Source organism: Mirounga angustirostris, unplaced genomic scaffold (genome assembly GCF_029215605.1).
Source record: "Mirounga angustirostris isolate CCGP_5_RB_7025 unplaced genomic scaffold, mMirAng1.0.hap1 SCAF_3, whole genome shotgun sequence".
In the NCBI taxonomy this organism is placed as follows: domain Eukaryota; kingdom Metazoa; phylum Chordata; class Mammalia; order Carnivora; family Phocidae; genus Mirounga; species Mirounga angustirostris.
This window is the reverse complement of record NW_026991711.1, coordinates 53,398,899-53,425,480: the sequence shown is the minus strand read 5'-3', so window position 1 is coordinate 53,425,480 and position 26,582 is coordinate 53,398,899. Positions and strand designations below refer to the sequence as shown.

Genomic DNA, 26,582 nt, shown 5'->3' with positions numbered 1-26,582 from the left:
TCAGCTCATTCAAAGAATAACTGCAAGAAGCCTCACCGAGGAGGAGCATCACTGTAACCTGATTATGACCCTACATTGGTTGCCGGGGAAGTGTGGGATCTTAGATCTTGGAGAATGACTTGTTAAGTGCACCAAAGCTTATCTGGAAGGATCTAACATTTTTAAAAATTGTCTTCCTTTGACACTTTAAATTCATCTGTGTTCTACTTTCCAAAAGCAGTGTCCCCTTTTGTGTTCCTTAGCTTTTAAACCTCCAGCCTTTGGAATTGGATCCTGGAACTGAAGTTTATCCCTTTGCTTCTTTATTATTTCCTTCTTCCTCATTTTATTTTCCTTCCTTCCATGACTGAATTCACTTGAAAAACATATATATGTGTATGTATATATATATACACACACACACATACACAAATATATATTGCTTTAAATATATTTTATAAATTTATAAACATTATAACTTTACATATAATAATTTATATCTTACATATAAATTACATATTATATATAACTAATATATATAATATATATAACTATATTACACATGACATATATAATTACATATAATGGGTCAACTCATCCCCCTCATTAATGGATATCTATAAATATAGCTATATATAGAGAGAGAGAGAGGGTAAACACATGCACATCTGCCACAGTTTGGGTACTATGTTTGCTGCTGCAAGGTAAGCAAAGATGACTAGTCTCCTTAATCATTGTAAGCTTGTTGTTTATTAGGGACATGGACATAAACAACTGATTCGAATACGAAGTCACAAATGCTGGTATAAAGGTCCAGGAGCTATGGGAGCACAGCGGAGGGAGTCCATGCCTCCTTTGTCTTCTCGTTTAGAGAACAAACGAAAAACTATGAACAACAGGAATGGCATCTCTCCTCAGGGGCACTGTGCCACTGTGTATGTCAAATCGTGACACTTTTGAAGAGAGTTCAGTGATTTTATAAATATATGAGTAACAGTTTAGATATTAGAGAAGACCTTTTGATTTCATGGCTTTGCCAGAACGTGCTGTAAGGTTTAGCTCTGCCTGAATTGCTCTTTGCCCAGTTCCACCCTCTGCCTATAACCATCTCCAAGAGGTGACTTTTCTCTCCATCACTGAGAAGGATCTTTGTATCTTTCTTTGATAGAATATTCTGACTTTACAATTCTCTCATCAGAAATTCCCCCATAAAATCTAATTCTTCATAAAATCCAGTTAAATCTAAATCTCTTCTTCAAAACCTTAATCTTTTCATTCCTACTAATCAGGAGATACTGATCATTCATAACCAACATCCTGTATATTTAACAGATTTGAAAATGTTATTATGCCTTATCATGTGGTACCTTAGGTAATCTTTATTTTCAGCTGCTCCCCTAAAGCACACCCAGCACCCCCAAAATTACTGCTAAGAATTAAGGAGTCATGTAGACTTTACAGGCATTTCTATAGAGGGCGCAAGAAAATGCTTGTATACGTTGTATACTTCCCAATGAGCCACCTGGAAATCTGCTTCAGTCATTTCTCTTCTCCGAAGTGCCTTTTTCTCATGGGTGGTCCCCAAGATCCCTTCTTTCTTTCCCCTCAGAGCGCTTAGCCTTGGGGTCCTCTTTGACCACATTATGCAAAGCAATTCCACCTCTGCCTCAAAACTTGCAGATGCCACTCATTTCCAAGATCAGTAAAACATTAAGACCTAGTACGTGGCAGGACCCATTCTCCTTAGAAGCCTAGTAACCCTCTATAGTAATTAGAGTGTGTCCTTTGGGATTATTTGAAGAAATAATAGAATTTTATTAAACAGATGAAGGACATTAAGCTTTTCTAGTTGTTTCTCAGTGGGAGAATTGGTCTGAATTACTTAGTTTACCATTATAGGAAGCAGAAATGTCTCCCTTATTATTCATAGACAGTTGGCTTAAAAATCATGGAGTTAATACATAAGTAACATCTCTTTAACAATATTCTGTATTTTTTTAAGCTAGGGAACATTTCTATAACCCCAAGAGTATCCTACTGATTACATGAACATCAAAGTGAAATATTTTCTTCATGCTGGAAAAGAAAAGTAGAACTTTGGATAGGAATGCATTTCTCTTTTTGCTATAAGTATAAGCCATGATAATGCTAATGAATAATTCCTATAAAATAAGATTCAGATGTCATATGAAATAAGTTTCCATTGGAATCAACTCTTAACAACACATTAATAGGGCGCCTGGGTGGCTCAGTTGGTTAAGCAACTGCCTTCGGCTCAGGTCATGATCCTGGAGTCCTGGGATCGAGTCCCTTATCGGGCTCCCTGCTCGGCAGGGAGTCTGCTTCTCCCTCTGACCCTCCCCACTCTCATGTGCTCTCTCTCATTCTCTCTCTCTCAAATAAATAAATAAAATCTTTAAAAAAAAAAACACATTAATAAATATGATTTTCTTACTATATTTTTCTATTGAAGTAGGCATGAACCTGAGGACTTAACATCAAACAAAATCATTCTTTTAAATTAAAAAGAAAGAGAATTTTCAAAACTTAACTCATCTCCACCCCATTTTATAACAATCTATGCTTTGTAGACAGTTACAGATGGGTTTTATTATTCATAGCATGTATGTATCCTTGGGACCTGTAAAAGTTGGACAGGGTTAGCAAGAGTTGTGTTATTTACAGTGAGCTAATAAGCCCCTGCTATTTGTTTGTTTGTTTTTGAGGGGGGAAGGGGGAAAAATAGTATTTGCATAGGCTTGGTGAGTTTCAAAAATTATTTACCCCATTGATATAGCCTAGTGAAATCCTGAACATAAATAGATCCTTGTTGAACAGTTATTAAATTGAGTATGAGGTTTTGTACTTGAATGTACCTTAACAAAGAACGGGTTAGATTTCGGTTGAACCCTGGATAAAGCTGCATTGTTATCTTTGGCATTTTGTACATCTGATTGTTTTGTGATGATCTTATCACACTAAAAGCTATAAATTCAAACTGCCAATTTCATAATTGGTCATCAGTCTCTTGAAAGCTTTCATAGTTGCATAGACAGAAAAAGACCTAGAGGAAAAAAAAATCATACACCTTTTAAATCACATTATATTATTTTATAAAGGATTTGTAGAAAATGAAACATTCTGCTACCATTTAGGTGTGGCATAGAAAACTAGGGCAATGCTTACTTTTAGAAATATCAAGTGTTACTCACTGTTTTAGCATTAATTGCATAATTATCCAGTAGAACAGTAAGATCCCAAGGTACCTTAATAGAAACACTACACTTCCAAATAAAATAATAATAATTAGCACTTACTATATTCAAAGTACTTTATTAGCTATAATTTTTTAGCTCCCCACATCTCTGTGTGTAAATAAACACCATTAACAATATTAATCTTTTCTATAGTTTAGAAATAAGAACACTAAGGCAGAGAAATTGATTTGAATGATAAATTAGGCATTATAGTTTTGAGTCCTCTAAAGAGGCAGGTATTCAATAGGAACGATAGATGTTAGTAGAGTATGAAAATCACTCTTGCCACTACTCATAAATTACTAGGCAGTAATTAATTAAAAATATCATCTTTCATCTGAGCGTCAAGGAAATTTACATTTTTAAAAGAATTGCATGGCATCCTTGAGACTTGCATATGCCTAAGATGTTGTAGAACTTACTTTAAACTTACCATTCTGGGTACACGGTAGCGACATGAAGTTTTATGACATTGAAACCATTGGGTTGGTAGATTAAAGACATGTAAGAAATGTCACAGAGTCTCAGTAGGGGATACATTCAGGTTTACAAACCACATCTTGCCAACAAAGCAATGGGGTTTTGTTTGTTTTTGTTTCAGTGATGCTCTCAATGAAACAGCCTCCGTTTAGGGTGGGCATGAAAGTGTGGGTAGGCGCTATGGGCCCCCGGGACATTTGATGGCCCTTTGTAACACCATAATCACTAAAGAAAAAAACTACCATCGGAACAGACAGTTATGGAGCCATGGAAAGCTGACCCCATTCCTAAAATACTGTTGCAAAAAGGCAAGGTGAAATATGGCTGGTCAGGTACAAGTTGTAAAGTCTACAAAGTAAAGGGATGTTCTCTGCTGTAATATTCCAGAACCATAGACTCATTGGACAGAAAGTTGTGATTAATGCCCATTTGGGGAGAACCCGAGCTGGAAGGAAGGCAGCCAACTAAACTTCATTTGGGGAGATAAAGGAAGACAAATAGTGACCTTGCAGTGATCTGAAATGACTCTACTATATGGCCATTCGAGACAAAGAATGAACAGTGTAGCCAGACTCTGCTGTGGTGATCTGAACTGGCTGGAGGTGGAGAGGGGAAAGTGCTTTCAAGTTTCATCATAGAAATATAGCTGGTGTGTGGGTAGCCAAAGGGCACACATTTAGGTTAGCCATGTCTTTATGTTACTGAGTTGATTTTCTATGGTGAGACTTGTCGTCCGATGGCATTCATTGCCCAAGATAATTGATTCACCATAGATAAGCAAGTTCTCAATTCGTTTGGGTAGTAGAGTTTAATTGCAAGGTATAAAACATTTGTCCTCAGTGCAGTTTGCTCCCAGAGTTGAATTGTTTTCTACTGCATGATGATGTTTCACCTCGCTGACAAACAATTGGAAAAATTTCCCCACTATCTGGCATGCCCCTCTGGTCTCACACTAGGGGTTTGTGGAGACCATGGAAACAATTTGCTCATTTTATTCACCTCTCCTTGAAATATTGAAATCTGAGCTTCCATTTGAACTAAACTTATACTCAACAGGCAATGAGTTTTCTTTGACAGTATAGTGTTCAAAGGGATTACTGATTCGGGTACCTAAGAATCAAATAAAAGAGCATACCATAAAAGGGCCAAACTTTGCACTAAACATGCAGAAATGGGCCATAACCTCGAATTCTGCAATATCCATTGACAGAAACATGGATTAGAAAAATTTCTAAATTTATACCTAAATAAAAAGAAATAATTAAATTCAATTGTTATATCAAATCTATTTAAAATTCAAACTCCTCAGATCACACATCTAAGTGGTGTGTTTTGTTTTTCAGTTTTGAACTGGTGAAAGTGCACTTAAAATACGTATTATGAAAAAAATATGTAGGTATGAATTCCGTGGTTTTGCATTTTTAAGGATGGAGAGAAGGCGTAGCATTTTATAAATAGTGTGCAATAAAGGGACCCTTTCCTTTACAGCTTTATGTAATGTTTTATTGTTATTTGTTTTTATTAGAAAAGTGCTCTGTAAAGTTTAATAAAAATACATGCATGTGTGTGTGCGCGCATGGTGCGCACTGTGAGACTAGAGAAAATTCAGACCAAACAAACTGTGGCCTGTTCACTTTATCTCCATAGAACTAAAGGAAACAACTGCATTTCCTTTGCTGCCCCAACATCCTCTCGATCTTCTTTTATGAGCCACCTGCCATTCTTTGCTTTTGCCTTTCCTGACTATTGTAATCTGGGTGCACTCCTTTACCAGCCCCACAGTGAAGAGCTTCTTGCCTTTCTCTTCTTCCCTACTTTTTTTTTCCCCTCTCTGAATACATTTCACAGACGACCGTCTTCCGAAATAACAACATCAATTAATTTTTTAACTTTAAAAAAAATCATCTTGAGCCCTGAGTCTGCCCTCTCCATTGATGTTTAGTATGTGGAAGAGGCTGTTCAGGGGCTGATAAGCCCCGTCTGTGATGTGTCTTGAGGAGGAGGCAAGGCAGTGGCCGCTCGCTTGCTCACTCGCTCGCGCATGGGGCTGCTTATTCAGGCAGCCGGGCTCTAGGTGAGCCGACAGCTGACCCGCCCAGCACCCAGAGCTGGGAACCCAGGCAGGAGCCGGCTGCTGGGGCACGGGAAGCAGCTCTTGCTCTGGGCCCCATGCCCATGACTCTGTGACCGGAACTTGTCCCTTGTCGCTTGTCTGTTTTTGCCTAGACAACAGTTCTGTCCGCGAAGCCTCCCTCAGGTCACTGTCACGATCGCTCACCACACTGCTTTCCCCTTTTGCAGAATCCGATGACCTCCGTGGGGACCCTGCACTCAGCCATCAGAGCGCTCCTGCTGCCCAGGATGCTCCTAATTCAGTAGTAGATGCAGGTGGCGTTGAAAGCATCACCCGGTGTCCCCAGCAGCTTCCTCAGATGATGGCTGCAGGTAAATGTCAGGGGCGGCCAGCACAGGACACAGCAAGATGTTTTGAGTTCTTAGTGGAAAAGCTTGCCCGGCCATGAACAGGTGCATTGACCTGGGAACCTGGGATCCTTAACAGAAACCAGGCTGTGCAACTAGTGTACATCAAGAAGCATAAAGTCAAATTTCACATATTTTGCTGAGTTTTTTTTTTTAAGCTCTGTGCTCTTTGTTTTTAATATTATTTATTGGCTTATTTTGTTTTGATGAAAGTCTGAACTTGGAAGAAATATTTTGGAGGAGTCATTTTAGGCGGACACCTGCATTTCCTTAATGTAATGATCCAGAAAGCTTAGAAGGGAAAGAATATGTTACAAGGTAACACTAATGAATTCAGTCAGGACCAGTTTGGCTACTTGACAATGTTTTTAAAGATTCTATTAATTAGTTAGAAGGTGTGCCTGCTCCAGAATTCTCCTCAGAAGCAGATGATTGTATTTATTTTTAGTCTACTAAGCCAGTTGACTTATTTTACCAAAGGAGTTGTCCTGCTTTGCCTCTCAACCTTGGAACTTAACTAATGTTTTTTCACTGAGAGAGAGAAGCAGTTCTTCAGGTGTTTTTTTGTTTTGTTTTGTTTTGTGTGTGTGTGTGTGTGTGTGTGTTTCCAGGAGTACTTTCTTAATGGCATGCTGTGTATAATACAAACTACATGTCATTAAGTTTCCTCCCAGAATGTATTTGGAAACTCTTTTATGTTTACGTTTGGAGAAAACATTGCCATAGATTACAGTGCTTTATTTTTGTGTGGTTTGGCAATGTGCTAAATGAAGTATCATGTCTCCAGAAATGTGTGCTCTCCTTTAAAACAAAAACTCTCGCCTATTGACTGGAAGTCATGGTTTGTTTCTCCCCACAGCAGCCGATGGTTTGGGGAGTATAGCGATAGACACCACGCAGCTCAACATGTCCGTGACAGATCCCACAGCCTGGGCCACCGCCATGAATAACTTGGGCATGGTTCCCGTGGGGCTGCCTGGACAGCAGCTCGTGTCCGGTAAGCTTGGGTGTGAAGGGACTTCGTGGCAGTGCCAGAGATGTGGGGGACGGGGGCCCAGTCATCTCCCTCACACACAAGTGTTGAGCAGAGTCTGTGATTTATGACCAGGGGCATGTTTGGCAGGCTGTGCTGGAGGTTCTTCTCATCACCTCACTCTCCTGCCTAATAACTATTCTCAGAAAAAAGCCATGTATCCTCTGTAGCATTGCAATATCAAGTTCATATTTTTAATTGCTACATAGAAAAGCTAACATTTGCTTTCCAATTCGCAAAACTCTTTCACATACATTATGCCATTTGATTCCACAGTCATCTTTTTGAGGCAAGGAGATATTGTTGTTTATTTATTTGTTAATGTTCCCATTTAAAAGACAGGGAAACAGAGGACAAGCCTTTAGGCGGCTTTTCAGCACTGAAGTAACATAACTAGAAACCCAACTCAAATGACTCCATATTCTACATTTTTCCCATCACACTTTGGAATCATAATACAATGCATCCCATACAGAAAATGTTTAGAAATGTCACAAAGTAGAAGGCCAGTTAAAAGATTTCATCAGTTCAATTAATACATGTTTATTGAGGATTTTCCATGTGCCCTATAACAAGTACTTTGGGAAACAGAATATATATGTGTGTGTGTGTGTGTCTTTGAGGACTGTATCTCCCTAAATTGCAAAACAGAGCAACAAAAAAACAGCAATAAAAATAATGTGCAGAATCAGGTGTTAAGTAATGGTGCAGGCTAGTAATGTAGTAATTTCCAGAAGGATGAACCACTGGGCTTTAAGAGAAGATATCAGGGACGTAGGACTTAAGCTGTCTGAGAAGATACCTAAGATTTGCAGTATTCACTCACTCACTCATCGGTTCATTCAGTAAGTATTTATTGAGTTACTGTCCTGGTGTGGGGCCTCCAGCTGTAAACAAAGCAGGTGTGGTCCCTGCCCTCTCGGAATTTGCAATGGAAAGGTGACAGTCAGTATGTATGTTATGGTCATTGTTTTAATGTCAGAAGAACAATTCACTTTTGCCCATCAAGTTAGATGAGGGTAGATGGTACACACCAGGTAGAAACCAATAGCTTTTGGAGAGATCGTTTCTATACCCACAGACCTATGTATTTTGTGCTGAGTTGACCGAGCATATTTGGTTGGTTGGTTTGTTGCTTTTTAATAATGGCCATAGATAGAAAATTCTAAACTAGTTATAGTAAATTACATGTCTGTATACCTATACGTATATGTATTTACATATGGTTTATTTTTTCAAATAGTAAGAAAGAACAGGAGAGAGGACAGGAGGCAGGGTAAAGTGGGAGACAGAAAAAGGAAAGTCAAAGATTGAGTTGCAGGGGCGCCTGGGTGGCTCAGTCAGTTAAGCGTCGCTTGGTTTCGGCTCAGATCTTGATCTCAGGGTTATGAGATCAAGCCCCACACTGGGCTCCGTGCTCAGCGAGGAGTTTGCTTAAAGATTCTCTCCCTCTGCCCTTCTCCCACTTCGTGGGCATGTGCGCTTTCTCTCTTTCTCTGTAAAATAAATAAATAAATCTTAAAAAAAAAAAAAAAAGATTGAGTTACAAAGCATTATACTTAGGATATTTATAAAATTCTCCAAAATATTATAAAATTCACGTGGAGTTGAGGATTAGTCTGGTGCATGACATGTATGTATGTACATAAGTGACATTTTCTATGGTTCGAGCATGTGTTTATCCAGACTCCTTTTCCCTAAAGCTTAACCCAGACAGATACTTCCTTCTACTAACTTGAGAGCAAAGGTTTGTATTTTTCCACCTAAATTTTCCCAACTGCCTAATTGAAATATTCATCTAGCAGAAATTACTCTTGTCTCCACCTCCCACTTCTCTCAGAAAATGTTGTATAACTTCCAGAGTAAGCCACAAGCTCAATAATTCATTATTTTTTCTTATGATTTTGAGTCTTCTGACATTTTAACCATGACCAATTTATGATTTTCCCAGCAACTTACCATGAAAAGAATTACAGCCCTGCTCGTTAGAGAAGATTTACCGTATCTGCCCTGAATTACGTTCTCTATCTCCCGGATTAGCCAGACTGCTTAAACTGTTTTTGAGCCTTTCAGGGTCTTCCTGGGCGCCCCTTCATCATGTCTGCATTCCGCCAGTGTAAGAGCACTTTGCTTTGTTCCCAGGGCTGCCGGCTGACTCTGCCTCAGGGTCGGGTTCGGTTTTATTTGCTTGGGCAAATAAACATTTGCTTTCCAATTCGCAAAACTCTTTCACATACATTATGCCATTTGATTCCACAGTCATCTTTTTGAGGCAAGGAGATATTGTTGTTTATTTATTTGTTAATGTTCCCATTTAAAAGACAGGGAAACAGAGGACATGTGTGTGTATGTGTTCTCTTCCAGTCTTTTTTCCATCCACATGGTTTAATCATATGGAATACAAACTGTTCTATGATGCATTTTTAGTAACACCTTATCCTAAATTATTTTTCCATTTTATTGTTTTATGTTTAAGAAATTTAATCCATTGAAGGAATCTCCAATTTATTTAACCATTCCAGTGTTTACATGTAGGCTGTTTCCATTGCTTTACTCTTCCTAGCCAAGTTTCTTTGGAGAACTTAATCTCTTGAAGCATGTAGAAGCATTTTACCTTTCTGTGAAATGATTATGTCTATTTCATGGGACTGTTGTGAGATTTTAGTAGGATAACTTACATGCAATAACCACATAGTACCTACACGTAGTAAGCATTCATTAAATATTAACTTATTCCTTCTTTCTGTTTTGCTCTTTTTTAAAAAACATAATATTACATGAACATTTCCATGCATAGAGCTTTTCAGCAAATAGAATTATTGTCCTTGGATAAACTCCTATGTGTTGAACTAGTAGGTCACAAGAAATGAACATTTTAAAGTGAAATACTGGGCAATTAATTTCCGAAATCTACATGTGTATTTAATATATATTTACTAATTTGATATGCAAAGATGGCATCCTATTATTTGGCCTTAAATTGTTTTATAACTACCCTTTGTAAATTATTTACTTTCCCTCCCTATCTCCTATTCATGTTTCCTCTTTTGTAAATAGATTACTTTCATACCATATCCATTTATCACACAGAGTTCTTGGTAGAGTTGTTTTGTTTTTGGTTTACGTTTAGTGGTTCACAATTAAGCATGTTAATCCTTGGCATTCCTGTTTCCTAAAAATACTTCTCTAGTCTGTTTCTTGCCCCTTAATGCTGTTTTTTTTTAATAGGTTTAACTTTTCCTTGATGAATTCTTTATTCCATTTCTAACTACCGAAAGGCTTAGCCCAAGCTAGAAGTTGATAGGTATTCCCAATTTTCTGTGCCTCCATAGGCTTACTTCCTTCTTTGATCAGATCTTCCATTCTTACGTGTATTTTAATCTACTCTGGAAATAGCTGCCTGTACTACCGATCTATTTTTGTCCCAGTACCATTGTTTCAGCTCTGATAGCTCTATTGTGTATTTATATTATATGACATATCTTGTGCTCTTCGTAGCGTCCGTGCCCTGTGGTCAGTGCTGCTTTCAACACAGCCGCAGGCAGCAGCTTCTGCGTGGGGCCGCGTCTGCGCAGTCTGCGCAGTCTGCGTGGGGCCGCGTCTGCGCAGTCTGCGCAGTCTGCGTGGGGCCGCGTCTGCGCAGTCTGCGCAGTCTGCGTGGGGCCGCGTCTGCGCAGTCTGCGCAGTCTGCGTGGGGCCGCGTCTGCAAGTCTCCCGGGTGCCCGCAGTTTCAGAAGGGGCTTAAAGATTGTTTAGTGTGGCCTGCCTCCCAAGACATCTCAGCCAAACTGTCTCTGACAGGATTATGGAGAGGCTGGATTTTATGAGCACCTGGCCTTCTCCCAGAATCTCCGGTATGTCTAAATGACCAACCCCTCTTCCCAAATTGGTTAAAACTGAATTGATACCCAGTCCCATGCCTTCCTACTCCTGGGGCTTATTGAGAGATTAAAATTATCAGCAAAGGAAGGCACACCTTTTTCATCTTCTCTGATTTTATCAAAAAGGATTTCCCAGGAGATGGGATCACTTAGCCCGGGTCGCACTGCGCCTTTCCTCTTGGACGTGCTGTTGTGGTTCGCACGCGACACCCTCTCCATTTTCCTCCCCTCTGTCATTCCCCACATGTGCCCCCCATGATTCCGTCCCCACTGTCCTCAACTTCCCTGCTTACCCTCTTCCTATCAAGTGCTGCTTAGTATCATTATACCGAATTGGTTTCTTTTGTCCAAAACATACCATTATATTGTTTTACTCCAGCCCCTACATCCCATACTTCAGTGTCTCGATTTATGTATAACATAACATTTACCTGCTTGTGTTATTGTTTCACGTTTATTTTCTTCCCCATAGGTTGAGTTTTGTGAAATTTTTAATTTTTGTGCATTTCAATACTTTGTGCGTTGATAGAGATCCAGATTTTCTAAAGTGGTCTGTTAGAACATCAGTGCCGCATGGCTGGTAGGTAGAATGGATGTCCTGTAAGTCTTTATATGGCCCAACTCCGATGGCAAATTCAGGGCTTAAAAGAGATAAGTTGCTTTCTTTGTGGGTTTCCTCAAAGCCTTAACTATGCTAATATGCAATGTAGAGTTTCAGAGAGTTAGTATCTAATGTGTAGGCTTCCCCAAACTTAATTTAGCTTTAAAAAAAAAAAAAAATCTATTGTCATCTCATGAGACACTAGAATAGCCATGTAACCCAGATTTTTCCCATCATCTGGGACATCCTTTTCCGCTGCCATCCGCCTTCCTATGCCATTTATGATATCCTGCCTATGATCTAGCTTACAGTTTTGTTTATGTTTTCACCAAACAGCATTACTACCTAATCTCAAGTTTCAAAACAATTCACTTGTGGTCAGGAATTTGCCTGAAGCCTTCTTCCCAGTTTTCTATGATACATGTCACTTTCCAGGAGCCCCCACCACGGGTGTCATCAGCCGAAACCCAGAACATCAGATCATGAGCTTTGACACCATCTGTGTGACCAGCTGCTCCCTTCCTGTCCACCCTGGCTTCTTCTCCAAAGTTCTAATCACCAATTGGAAGAGTCAAAAAAGCAGCAGCTGAGTCCCCAAGTTTTAAGTTTCTTGCCTGGCCTGCGTGGGAATTGGTAATACTTCCTGAATATTCTCTGGCCATGAGATTTTACCTTGCTTTTCTCTAAACTTTTTGAAATTTTCTTTCCTAATTACATATACCAGGCTATCTGGATCCCCATAATCACGCCCATGTCAGGAAGTGTCACCATTCATATGTTAATGGAATGAAGAAAGGAAGTTTGCTGGTTTGAGTATTATTTTTGTTTTGTGTGGGACAGTTTGTCAATAGAAGGTCCATCTGAATGCCTCTCCTTAGCTGTTACTGACTTTGATTGACATAGAGATTTTTACCCCAAATTTCATGGCATGCCATTTGTTGAATTTCAAATACATGTTCCCAAAATGCACCACACTTCCCTATTAGCTGCAGAAAGACTATATTCAAGACAGTGCCACATGCCTTATCAGGGTTTAACTTGGAGCCAATAAAAGACGTCTTCCCTCTTAAAGGATATGTGAACACTCTGAATTGTCCCTGGGTTCACACCTTGCTGTTTCTTCTTCAGAAGCTCTAGTTCACCTGAGAAGAGATGAGCTTTAAAACTCATGGGGAGGCTGGGATGGGCCACAGTTCCTCTCTGTCCTCACTCAGGCTTCCACTAATTTTCATTCCTCTCTGCTTGCTCAGAAGGTTTTTTTCTCGTTTCCTTCTCAGGTTGTTTAATCCTCCCAGGAACACCTTGATCCTCTTTAATATGCCCAGATATGAGGAGGCGTGTGTTAAATCCTCTCATCTCTGGGAGCATCGCTCTTAACTGGGATTTATTGAGCCAGACATTGTGCCGAATGCTGGGAATACGAGACGTAGACTTTTCAGAGCCTCGCGGGAGAAAGAGAGAAGAGTAAATAAGCTAATACAAATCAACATGATGAGTGGTCCTGCCGCTAGCAGATAAAGGGTGCCATAGGATGTCACCGAGGAGTGTTAAGCAGGGAGTAGCGTGATTAGAGTTGCATTTTTACAGAGAACTTTTGTAAGTCCTAGAGAAAATGGGTGGAGAGTGGAAAGGTAGGAGGCAGGGAGGTCGGACGGAGGGCTGTAGCAGTTACTCAGATAAGGGATAATGACGGCAATCAGTAATAATCGTGGCAGTGGAGATGGGGAGAAACAAAGGGACCCAGGAGGTATTTAATTCTAGAAACAACAGGAATTGATGACCGAGTCCTCATAGAATATAAAGGGAGAGAAGAATCAGCAGTGACTCCTGGGTGTCTAGCTTTGGAAATTGTGTAGATGCTGGGGTCGTTTGCTAAGATGGAGAAGGCTGGAAGAGAAACGGTGGGGGGAGACGGCAAGATTATTTTTGCATGTGTCGAGTTTAAAGAACAGTCAGATATGAGGGTCTAGAGTTCATGAGAGAAGGGGTAGCGGGGATGTGCCTTTGGCAGTCCTAGCCCATGGACGGTCACGGACTCCCTTCTCCCCCCAGGTCATGCTTTTGCTGTGAAATTATAAATAAGCTCTCAGCAACTCACGCAGGTGTCAGTCAGACCCCCAACTGGGTCTCCAAATATCTGCTTCATCTGTTTCCTCTCTTCACCCACTGGATGCCTGCCCATTGGTGGACTCCAAGGTCGGGAATGAGGGAAGCGGTCAGAGATTTAAAACATACAATCTAAGAACCTGTGCCTGAAACCATCTCATCAGCTTATAGAGATACTCAGATGGGCTTTCTGTTGGTAAACCATCCCACATACTTGTTTTTAAGATGAAAGTAATACTCAAACCAGCAAGCTTCCTTTCTTTCGACCCTTCACGTGTTAATGGTGGCCCTCTCCGACCACAGGTGTGATTAAGTCTGGTGCATAGCAGCCGGGCTCTCGAAAATATGATGCTCAGAGTCTTCTTTTGTTTTTATTTTCCATCTTGCTGAAAGATTTTCCATTATCGAATGTCAGAAAACAAAGAGGCCCTCGACTTAACGTTTCACAATTTATGCACCTGATTTCGTTTATTCTTGACAGCTCAGTTACACATCCCACAGTTATTTACCCTTTTCTCCCCGGGACATTACAACAGTACATCAGTATGTTCATTCATTCTCCATAGTATTACAGAAGGTTCAGAATGTACAGCATATTTTACAAGGCCCTAGAGAAGCCGCAGTTTGTAGGACAGGCAGGTGACACTCCTGTGGAGCATTCATATTTCTAAAGCAGCAGATGTTGTTCAAACAACTGTGTAAAGAATTGTTTCATTACAACAGCAAAATGTTGCAAAAGAGCCATGGGGAGCCCAACTTGGCTTGGAGGTATTGGAGGGTGTTCAGAAAAGTTCCTCTAAAGAAGTAATATTTGGGCTAAGCACCCAAGGATGAATTAGAGCTTACCAGGTAGCAGGAGGGAAGAACAGGAAGAGAAGGGGGATCTGGGAAGATGAGAAATTCTAAAAGTATAAAATGCGCCGTGCAAAAGCCCGAGGCAGGAGGAGCTCGGCTGCTGCAAGGAAGTGAACGTGGGACGTTTGTGGGCAGGAGGGGGTGGTTGAGATAGGGTCGGGTTGGCAGCTTGGGTGGCAAGAGAGCTGTCCGGCATACATCCAGAAGGCTGCTGGGAGTCCAGAAAGAGATTAGGGAGGTATATAGCCTGGATATACCCCCATGGAGCTGGAGTACTGAGCCCTCCCATGTGTCAGGCATTGCTGTAGGCCCTGGGGGTGCGTGCACGTGGCTGCCCTCCCTGAGGTCTCATCCGACATCCCAGCAGTACATGACGCGTGTGCCTACAGGATTTCTGGGGATGAGAGAATTTGTAGAAAGTTGTTTCCAAAAAATATTTGCTGCTTCCTGTGCTGTGTGCTATATACGGTAATTGGCATCGCTTAAAACAAATCAAGGCTTGTCCTTAAATAACTCTCCACAAGTAACAACAACCTGTATCTTTGTTGGCTAGAGATGTTATAAAATAAAAATCCTTCTCAAATGCTTGCCTAACACGATATAGTCATTTGAAATATAGTCATTTTTCTCTTCCATGCAATGAGGCACATAAATTTACTTGCTTTGTAGATTGACTTCTGAATTATGAATGTATAATTTTGTTCTTCCTGTGTAGGCCACAACAAATGTATTTAAAAAAAAAAATGTATACTAGTTTCCGTCTCTTGGATTAGATTCGTCTTTATTTGGTCTGTCATACTCTGGTACATGTGCTACTCACCTTACCCAACTAGCCTTTTGACCTACGCTGGTCACTTTCTTGCCCACTAGACTAAAATTAAAGAAAATATTTTTAAATAACGGAATGTACTTACACATGTATAGATATATTAAATATATGCATATTACATACAAATATCTAATGTGTATATATACATATACATCACAAACACACACATTCCCAAATGTTCTTGGTTTCCTTTTCTTGCTCTGGAATAGAGAAGCTTTGGTATCTTTAACAGCAACATGAGCTAAAGGGAAATACTTGCATTCCATAATGGAAAATTGATTGTATCCTGCCCCCCTTAGTAGACATTCCATTCTAACACAACTGGAAACAGGACGAAAAATCAAACACTTAAATTCCTATATTAAAATTAATTTGTATGTTCCTATCCAGTGTGTACACACACACGCACATCACTATATATTGGATTTTTGTTTTGAGTTAATGCCTTTTATGTGTAAATATGGAGTAATTGTGTAGTGACTTCTCTTCAACTATATCTTGTTTCCTTTTATTTCCTTTTATTGTTCTGCAGCCTTATCATTTACTATGTGTTACGTATCATGTTGTTGAGTGGTAGATATATTGCATTGTGCACTTATATAATTAGGCTATCATTTATCTAATAGACTGTGGTAGGTTGCACATTTATATGGGCAAGAACCACATCTAATTCATCTTTGTATTTCCTCTATCATCAAACACAGAGCTGGGTGCTCAATAACCATATTGTGGAATAAATGTATGGTTTGATTCATTTATGTAAATAACTCTATAAAGATGTATAAATTTTGCAAAAGTCACTTTTCTGGCCCTTAGACTGTTCTAAAGTGTAACTTTTATGTTTTTAATCATGGTTAGACACGAAGGGGAGCCACAACCATCAGCTCCCTTATTTGACATCTGTGATTTATTTTTCCCATAATTGAGCATTATCTTTCCACATTATTTCTTTTTTATTCTTTTTAAAGAATGTGTCTTCCCTGTCTCTCCTTGTCATGCATATGCTTTCATTTACCTTCTTGTACGTACGGAGTATATGATAGCTGTTTTAGTGCACTTACCTACTAATTCTGCTATCTGCGATGTTTCTAAGTGTCTTTCTATTGGTTCTCATGATGGGTCAGATTTTTCTTCTTCTTTGCATGCCTAGTAATTTTTTGTTGGATGCCAGACATTGTGAATTTTACAATGTTAGGTGCTGATTTTTTTTATTTATTTATTTATTTATTTATTTATTTATTTAATTTATTTATTTATTGGTATCCCTTTAAATATTTTTGAGATTTGTTCTGGGATGTCATTAAGTTCCTTAGAAACAGTTTAGTTCTTTCAAGGCTTGCTTTTAAGCCTGGGTAGGGGGCTCCAGAGCAGACTTTTGATAGACTAGAAATAATTTTGTCCCACTTCTGAGGCGAGACAGTTCTGCATATTGCAAAGTGGTATATTGCAAAGTTTCTCCTCTCTGGCTACTAGAAGCTTGATCTGTTCTCAGGCCTTCTGTGAGCTCAGAAAACAGTTCCACCTGCCCCTTTCCCATGGTCTTTGCCTCAGCCTTGGTACTTCCTTTACACACCTGATCAATCCTCAGCCAAAGACTTGAAGGGAACCCTCTGACGATTTTCGGAGCTAGCTCTCTGGTTGGCACCTTCCTCTGCGGTGCTCTTCCCTGACATTTGCAGGTGCCTTGGCCTCCCGAACACTGAATAAGGTATAGCTCACACTCTGTTTGGGTTTCTCTTCCTTGAGTTAAATCCTGGAAACTTTCTAGACAGTAGCCCGCAACAGTCACAGCTTTTACTTCACCCGTCTCCCTTCTCTCGGTAATCGCTGTTCTGTACTCACTCTTGTCCAGTGCCCAGAAATTGTCATTTCATGTATTTTGTCTGACTTTTAAGTTGCTTGAGGCAGGAAGATAATTCTGTCCCTTCGTAGCTGGAGGCAGAAGTTTTCAGACAAAGTCTTTTAAAAAAAAATGTGTGTATTCCTTAGGGACATAAACAGTGTAAATCCAAGGCTATAGTGTGAATGACTTTTCTAGGAATGCTGAAGAAGGTGGTAATAAACCCACCAATTATGAGCACCTAATATGTACCAAATACTCTAAATATCTTGCTTCATTTAATCCTCTGTTAGCAAAATATTATTAACCCCATTTCATAGATAAGGGAACTGAGCTTGGGTGATGTTAATTAACTTACCCAAAGTTATTCAGGTAGAAGGAGGCAGTGCTGGAATTGAAATCCAGGTCTGTGCACCTAATCTGTTTCCACTATGTCAATTTTTAGAGGAAAATGACCGATGCAAAACCCTCCTAGATTTTTGCCTCAGGCCTGCCCTATCTTTACACTTTTTTTTTTTTTTTAAGATTTACTTATTTATTTTATCTATAGAGAGAGTACTCACACAAGAGAGAATGAAGCCGGAGGTGGGGGGTGGGACAAAGGAAGAGAGAGAGAATCTCAAGCAGACTCTCTTCTGCGCTTGGAGCCCAACTTGGGACTTGATCCCAGGACCTTAAGTAAGCTGAAATCAAGAGCCAGACGCTTAACCGACTGAGCCACTGAGGTGCCCCTACACTTTTATTTTTAAAAATAAATATTTTAGGTGGAAAGATACCGTTTGGGGGGAAGGGGTAGTAGTCATCATAGACAGTTTTTATATCACATTGAAATTAAAAAGAGATCAATCTTTAATCTTTATGCATATTATTTTTATTGTGCTTAAAATCCAGAGATTTCCATTAAGCCTCATGAGTTTAGGACTTAGAGTCCAGTGATCTTGAATCTGTACTAAAGTAGAATAACTTAGTAACATAAATTAGACTGCTATGAATAAGACCAGGTGGATGACGTGCCTCTAGCTAATGTCAGTAAGCAAAAATGATCATAAATATGGGGAGAATATAAATTTCAGCCTAAAAAGAAGTCAGAAAGTTTTCCCAAAGGACAAAAAAAGACTGAACTTCTCAGCGATTAACACAGATAAGGTGGACTTGGGTCAACTTGAATATTCCTTCTTTGGGAAATAGAGAATCCAGAGCAGGTGGGAGCTGGGCCACACAGTCCTACAAAATTGGAGTAGAGCACTGAAAACCGAGTGGGTTGCAGGATAAAAGGAGCTGATGAAGGCAAGCAGGGATATGGAAGGGTTGGAAGGTATGAAGGACAAAAGGGCATTAACCAGTAACAGCAATAAATGGGGACCCTTTCCATGGTATCTGCAAAAGAAAAATTCTTTTCCCTAGAAACTGATGAACTGTCTCTGCAAGAGGCAGATGGTGGCTTTAGAGCCTGAGGTCTTGGGTTTGAGTCTAGGCTCTTCCCCTTGGCCACGTTACCTTGGGCAAATCACATTTAACTTCCCTGAGTTTGTCTGTCTGTTAAGAGGGACATAATAGTATCAACACCAGAGAATTGTTGTAGCTTCCAGAATCTGGTGATGTAAAGTGTGTGACATATTGTAGGGATCCAGATGGATTAGTTTCCTTGCTCCTTACTGGACAACAGTTAGGGAGGAATAGGGCAGGGGAGAAGGATGCTTTTGGATGACTCCGAATTTTAATGGATTGAAAAAGGAAGACTTGGCCCCTGTGGAAAAAAAAGTGGTCCCCTTGTCCTGACTTTTCTCCTGTCCTAGGAGCAGTGACGTTCTCCTCTACAAGCCATATAGAGGCACCCACATGCCACCAGAACACACCCATAAATTGTAGCCCTAAGATAGTATTACTCAGAGTATTTTCCACTGATCGCCTGTGTCAATATTTCCTGGACTGTAGATTTCAGGCCTATTTCAGACCTTCTGGAACATGAGGCCCTGGAAACTACAAATGAAAATTTGAGAACACAGCTCCTTGAAGCCCTTCAGGGCCTAGGCTAGTGGGAAAAGAAAAAAAAAAATACTTCATTTGGCCTGGAAATGGGCAGGGAAACTTGTTTAATGCTACATTTCTGTGGTCTTAACTGCAATGCAATTTTACAACTGAAAATTTTTTGTAAAAGTCCCTGAGACTAAAAGTACCTAAATGGAAACCGCAGATGCAAATTTAAAAATCATATATTGAGTATCCACTATGCTCAAGCACTGTGTATAATCTCATTTAACCAAGTTTTATCTTGCAAAAGATATCTTGGGCATTGAGACACAGATCCTTGAACTATGATAAACTATATTTTCCTCTTTGTGAGGAGCATTTGCTTCTTATCATAGAAGTCACAGTTTTGACCTTGAAGTTTTACTTTAGAAAGTTTATGCCTGTGGGGCAAAGGGATACTTTATTCTAAAGGGGAAGGAGAAATACTATAGTCTTCAAGTTTATTATGTCTTCCAACCACTAGGGCATCTTTAAAGAAATATCCCTCACCTCCCTGGATGGGACTCTTGTGACCTCCATCAGTTAATGCCTCCTAGTCATTTATTCTATCTCAGCAGGAAAAATAGGCCTCAATGCTTTAATGTGAGGCAACTAAAGTCTCCACAGGGGACCCTCACACAGAGTGAATCATTGCTGACGAGGTTCTAACCAGAGACATTTTTATGAGCTGTGCAATCACTCAAAAATGCTCATTTTATATTTTCAAAACTTAGCGGCCTCTATCTTGGAAACCATGTATTTGAGAACATCTTTTTGAAAATTTGTTCATCCCCAGCTGTGAGAAAATACTGCCTAGTCATGGGTAGGAAAAAAAGCAATTTAGAGAAATAATAGAGGAAGAAGATGATTTCATCCTTGTCTGGATCTCTGTGTCATCCTAGCTGGGACTTAGCTAGGGCAGAGGCCGGCCGGAGGCTCTGCTGGGGCAGGGAGGGGAGCCCAGCGCGCCCCAGGCCCTGACTGGCTGGAGAGGACCAGGAAGGGCATACAGGTGCAGAAAAAGCAACCAGGATCATAGGGCAATAGAGTGCCAGGGCCCTGGAGACATGGTGTTACTCATGCCCTTCCACCGAGAGGAAAACGTCTGATATGAGGCGCCTCACCACTATTCCTAAGCCCACTTGAACGGAGACGCTCCAAATGTATAGCATCTACGTTGCTCTTCATCTTCACATTTGCCTCCGGTTACTGGCTATTCGGCGGATACCACTGCTCTGTCAAAGGCCTTGAAACTGATAGGAGCAAGTCCTTCCCTCTCTTGCATCTTGTTTCTTCAAAGCCTAGAAAGATGAAAGTTCCTTACAATGATTCTCCTACATTACTCAAGTGGCTATATGTGTGATTAACTCTGCAGGTGCTCTCTGGATCCATTAAAGAACACACAAACAAACAAACAAAAACACCATCACCACCAAAAAAGATTACCTTAATTATAGAGATACTCTTCCCGTGGTTCCTGTTAAAAGTTATTATCTTGCTTTATTTCCTCAATATATTAACTGGATGCTAGTCACTCTAGCATTGGAAGGGCAGAGCTAAAGACCATCTGAAATGCCAAATGAGTGGTCTTGCTTGTTTTTATTTGTCATTCCAAATCTGATCTATGACTTCATAGTTCTTTAAAGGAAACTGGGGGACTTTGAAAAAATACAAGTAGGAAGGAATCAGAAATGCGCATTTTCTCACCTACCTTGGTCTTTGCAAAGCTGTTGGTGTTCTCTGAGGCGTGTGCTCAAACCAAGGAAAAGAGATGTTATACATCTGTGCCACGCTTTGCTCAGTCTGTGTGTGGTGGATCCTTCTTTGACTGAGTAAACTTAAGTGTTCTGTTTTAAACAGCCTCCTGCTGGGCTCCATGCTTAGGAGGGAAAAGTAAATAAGGCCAAGCTTGTTCCAGTCATGTTAATGAGAACCTGAAAGCAAGACTTGGGGCAAAAGAACCGAAATGAGGATAATTAAAAATGTATTGTAATATGGCGGCCACTGGATGGGAAGATGACAGCACCAACTCAGTAGAAGAAAGATTTGGGAGTTAAAAAGGACTTAAATAGTAATATATTGTTCTGGTATTTAGTGTGTAGTTTTTCTGAGAGATTTTAGATATAATATTTCATTTAAACATTTCTAGCATTTAAAGTTTGGGAAGAAGGGATAAACCATAGAGGAGTTTGAAAACAAAGAGCAGCCAGAAAATTAGAAGGAAAATACAGGGAAATATTTCATTAAACCTTAAATATTTCATTTAAATATGACATAATATTTCATTTAGACATCTGCAGTGGCCAGTGTGTCTTATACTATTCCCATACTCATGGCAGACATTGCTAACATGGTTGTCAGGGCTCTCTCCTACTGAAGTGGGATGTGTCCTTATATCCCAGCATAGTTCTCCAAGCAGCCAACACCAGGATAAATGTGAAGGAGTCTTTCTGTGAACACTGGATCTTTTATTTTATGGATGAGGAGATAAAGCTCCAGAGACGGTCTGGTTAAGTTCTACAGAACAATGTACCTTGACTATTCTCTCCATTGTTGATAGGCTTGAGAGGAATACCTCAGGGACTCTTGCCAATTCCCTTCCAGGCGTGATGAAGAGCATGCCAGGTTTGGGAGGGCCCTCATCTTTTTCATTGAATGAAATTGACTGGTTATAAGGGAAAACAAGGAAGCTCTAACCTTGGCTGCTTATGTGGAAGATTTAACAAGTAGACTTAACAGTTTTCATCATTTACTATAAGAATTGTGTGTACTTTAAAGGAAAAGCCTATTAATAATTTCACATGGCAACCGAGATATGGATGAAATTAATGAACCGTGCTTATTTCTTCGCATTTATAATCAGTCTCCTTAATTTTCCTTGTTTCATTTCTCATTCTTGTTACTTTCTTTTCCCTGTGAGACCATGTTCAGTCATCCATCCTTTTCTTATGCTCTGTCGGTCCCTCCACCCATCATCCATTCATCCCTGCCTCCCTTCCTTCCTTCCCTCTCTCTTCCTCTCTTTTCTCCACCCTCCCTTCTTCCCTTCCTTCTTTCCTCCCATACTTGTTGATCACCTTTCACTATGAGAACTAAAGTTACCTCTGCCTCATGGAGCTCATGCTTTGATGGTGGGGATTGATAACAGACACATTAATACGGATATAATTTGCAAATTCTAACAACTATTCTGAGGAAATAGTGGGATACCACAATGATAGAGTGCAAAGGGGGAATCCACCATGGATCTTAACATGATCAGAAGAAGTTTCCCTGCGGAGACAAAACTCAAGCTGAGATGCTGAGGATGAGAAAGTGCCAGCTCTGGAAAAGGGTAGAAGGAAGAGTGTCCAAGAGGATGCTAAAGGCAGAAGGAGCTTGACTTGCTTGAAGAATTTAGGACCAGTTTAGTGGAAGAGACGGAGACTGTTGTAAGAAGTGTTTAACAATGTGGTTCTAGGCCCTGTGGGTTCTGAGAAAGGGTACAGACTTAATTCTAAGATTAACTGTGGGTCATTCATTCATTCACTCACTCCACAGAGGGATTCTGTGATTGAGTTTGAATGTTAAAAAAGAAAGGATCGGGGCACCTGGGTGGCTCAGTCAGTTAAGCGTCTACGTTCGGCTCAGGTCATGATCCCAGGGTCCTGGGATCGAGCCCCGCATCAGGCTCCCTGCTCCGCGGGGAGCCTGCTTCTCCCTCTCCCTCTGCCCCTCCCCTCTGCTTGTGCTCTCCCTCTTTCTCTTACTCTCGATCTTGCTCTCTCTCAATAAATAAATAAAATCTTAAAAAGAGAGAGAAAGGATCTGTGATAGGATAGAAGTGGGAGCAAGGGAGTCAGTGGAAAGGCAGTGCAAGTCCATGCACAGACATGGGTGTGGCTTCGGGTAGGGGGTGGTAGTGAGGTTGGAGAGGTGAGGACAGATTTGTGATACATTTTTGAGGTCGAGTCCTTAGGACTTTGTGATTAGATGAGAGAGGAGTGAGAGAGATAGGGGAATCGAGATAAATTTCGTGTTTCTAGCTTGAGCAACTGGGCAAATGGTGGTGGCATTTCATGAAATGAGAAAAACACAGGAGGAACAAATACAGGGAATCAGACATTGGGATTTATCCATCTCAGGTTTGTGCTCCCATGAGAAATCTAAGTGGTGATGGGAAGCAGCCATATGGGTATATGTGCCTGGCATGAGAGACGTGTGTGCCGGACATGTACACGCGCAGAGGTATCCATGTTTGTCAGCGTGTAGAATGGTCTACACCATGGATATGAGGGAAGTGGCACGAAGAGAATAGAGGGAGGGGGTGCACGAACTGGCTTGGATGTTTCTAGCATTTAAACTTTGGGAAAAAGGGATAAACCGTAGAGGGGGTTGAAAACAAAGAGCAGCCAGAAAATTAGAAGGAAAACATAAATGTGCAATATCGTGCGAGCCAATGTCTCGGGCACATCATAGCCAGCAGGATTGACTGCTTCTGAGAAGTCAAGTAAAAAGACTACAGCGGGGAGGTCATTTGGGTAGAGTTGTGGACATAGAAACCAGGTTTGAGAGACTGAATGATACTTTAAGGATCAAGTGAGGTGGTGTTTAGGGAGGCCCTGTGAAAAGCCAAACAGGGCTACACAAAGAAAATAGATTATTATGAATAATAGTACCTTGGTGATATTATTGGATTCACTATTTGTCATTTTTGTTTCATATTTAAATTTAGACCCACTATTAAACCCCCTTCTAAAAAAAGAGGGCAGGGGAAGGAAAAAAGAAAGAATAATGATAATGAAAGGTGAAACATCTTATAGGGTCAGCTCTTTGAAGATGTTCGTCTAGAAAGGGAGCAGGTAAATTGAGAGGTACTTGGGGGGTGGGGATTTGGGCTCAAGAGAAAATGAAGACAAACTGGGACATGACAATACACTCTTGGAAATAGTCCCTCAGATAGGAAAGAGTATGTGGAGATGTAAATGTAAAGAAAGAATCCCAAACCTGGTTTGGGTAAAGCTTTTCTGTCCAAAGTACACATAGTGAGGCTGTAGTGTAGAAAGAGTGAATGCTTGGTGTCAGATGAAATAAGGAGCCTCTGAGAGGGAGGGTTTTAAAACTCAAAATGAGGGGCGCCTGGGTGGCTCAGTCGTTAAGTGCTTGCCTTCGGCTCAGGTCATGATCCCAAGGTCCTGGGATTGAGCCCTGCATCTGGTTCCCTGCTCAGCGGGAAGCCTGCTTCTCTCTATCCCACCCACCCTGCTTGTGTTCCCTCTATCTCTGTCACATAAATAAATAAAAAATCTTTAAAAAAAAAAAAACTCAAAATGAAATACACTATTGATCGACATAGTCTTGTACTTGCCAAAATTTTGTATATAATTGCTGGATTTTTGCAGACATTTTCCTCGATAAATAAGAGAACGGTTATATGGGTCCACAGAAGATAGTACTGGGCACGGCCATCTGGTGCAACCCCACTGCTCCCTTTTGAGTAATCTCTCCTCCAAAAAGGTGAAGTTTCCATGTCTAAAGTTCATTTATTTGCCTTCATTTCATCTCTTTGTGCTGTAACTCATTCTAAATATTTACTTTGGTTAATTAATTGATTATTGTGAAACCCATTGAGGTCCACATGGCTTTTGGAAAGGAGGAGGGTTATTATTTCTCCTGCCGTGAAATCATAATGCCTCCCCTCCCTGTTGGAACCTGCTGTCCAAATACACGCCACACTCCTGAATAATACAGCTCTCCCAGGCCTCGCCTCCTTTTAAGCATTCACACTGCATCTTATATTTGCATATAAGTTATTTTTGCTTGTTCTTGCCAGGTCACAGGCTAGGTCAGAGGACCAACAAATCACTTCTCTCTCTCTCCCCCAACTCCCCCTGCCCTCCCCCACCCCACTTGCAGAATGTAGTGCAAGCAATGTTATTTGTTATCCTGCAGGAAAGATTAGGCCAACCCGACCATTATTTCCCCCAGACCCTAATGGTTTGCTTCCATGAAATGCAGTCCCACGCCTGAACAAAAAGATTTTCACATAAACAAGATGATTGCATTTAGCCCTGTGAAATTCCTACCATGGGCATCGTGGAAAACTAGTAAAAGATTTGACTTTTACTTGCTAGGCGTATGAACTTAGGGCCAGTAAGGGTAAGTCCCTTAATCTCTGTGACCTTCAGTTTCCCTGTTAGAAAACGGGCCTATTGATAATACCTATTGCACTATCCTTTCTTTCAAGGATCAAGTGTGTTGTGTATTATGAAATTTAAAGCAGGAAATTAAGAGATGCCTTGGGGTCAATAAAGTCCTTTACACACTTTAAGTATTTTAACTACCTGATCATTTACCTTCTCTAAGTTTCTAGAACTGACTCAGAGGAATGTATATTGAAAATTTTGATACTGCCAAATTGTCTTCCACAAAAGCTAAACCCATATTACCCTCACACCGATAGTGGATATTTTTAAATGGGTTTAATCTTTCTACCTCCATGGGTGAAAAATGACCTCACACGTCTCTTTGCATAGCTTTGACTATTCTGTTGGTAGTCTTTGAGCTAGCTGTTCCCAATTTGCAAATTGTATGGATAACTCCGCAGTTGAGTATCTTTGATTCTTTATTTCCCACTTGGAATATTTCCTTAAGATCAGTTTCCAGTGAACAGATGATATGGCCATTTCAGTTGCTCTTGAGACATCACAAAATTACTTTCAAAAGAGTTTTACAATTTATATTCAGTATGTATTCATATATACAATATCTATTCAGAGATGCCTCAGTGTTCTGATTTTAGCATCCTTGCTCATTCTGGGTATTAATTAAAATTATTTTTGCTAATTTAGTAAAAGTGAAAGATGTTGCCTTTTGGTTGCCCAGAAACCATAATTTAAAGGGCCTCCTGATGGTCCTGTAGCCAGATGGAAGCCTGGCAGTGACACCAGAGGTTCATTTTCTGTTCTTTCACCTGCTGGTTAATAATTAGGCAATATTTCCATGCCCACAGTTGGATCAGATTGAACTGTTCTTGCTGAGCTGTTAATGATTCAGAAACACCTTCCCCTACCTCCCCACCTATATAAATTCTACCAGCTTCTCTGAGGGCACCTCAAGTCCCACGTCATCCTAATAGCCTTCCCTGATAGCTCTGGCCAATGTCATTGATGCCCTTTCCCACCCACCCCAAGGCAATTATTGTTCTTCCCATATGGTTTGACCCTGAGCTGTAGTCAATTTGTTTCCATT

General features: G+C 40.4%; 1 protein-coding gene across 9 annotated transcripts in view; it reads left to right on the top strand.

The window, feature by feature from the left end:
* The window catches only part of ENOX1 (ecto-NOX disulfide-thiol exchanger 1), a 550,660-nt gene that overhangs the window by 331,295 nt on the left and 192,783 nt on the right, over positions 1-26,582 (top strand). For all 9 annotated transcript variants that reach the window (XM_064586067.1, XM_064586069.1, XM_064586066.1 and 6 more), the window contains 2 exons: positions 6,018-6,161; positions 7,057-7,194. In XM_064586067.1, coding sequence (XP_064442137.1) covers positions 6,018-6,161; positions 7,057-7,194 — 282 coding nt within the window. The remainder of the gene's footprint in view (positions 1-6,017; positions 6,162-7,056; positions 7,195-26,582) is intronic.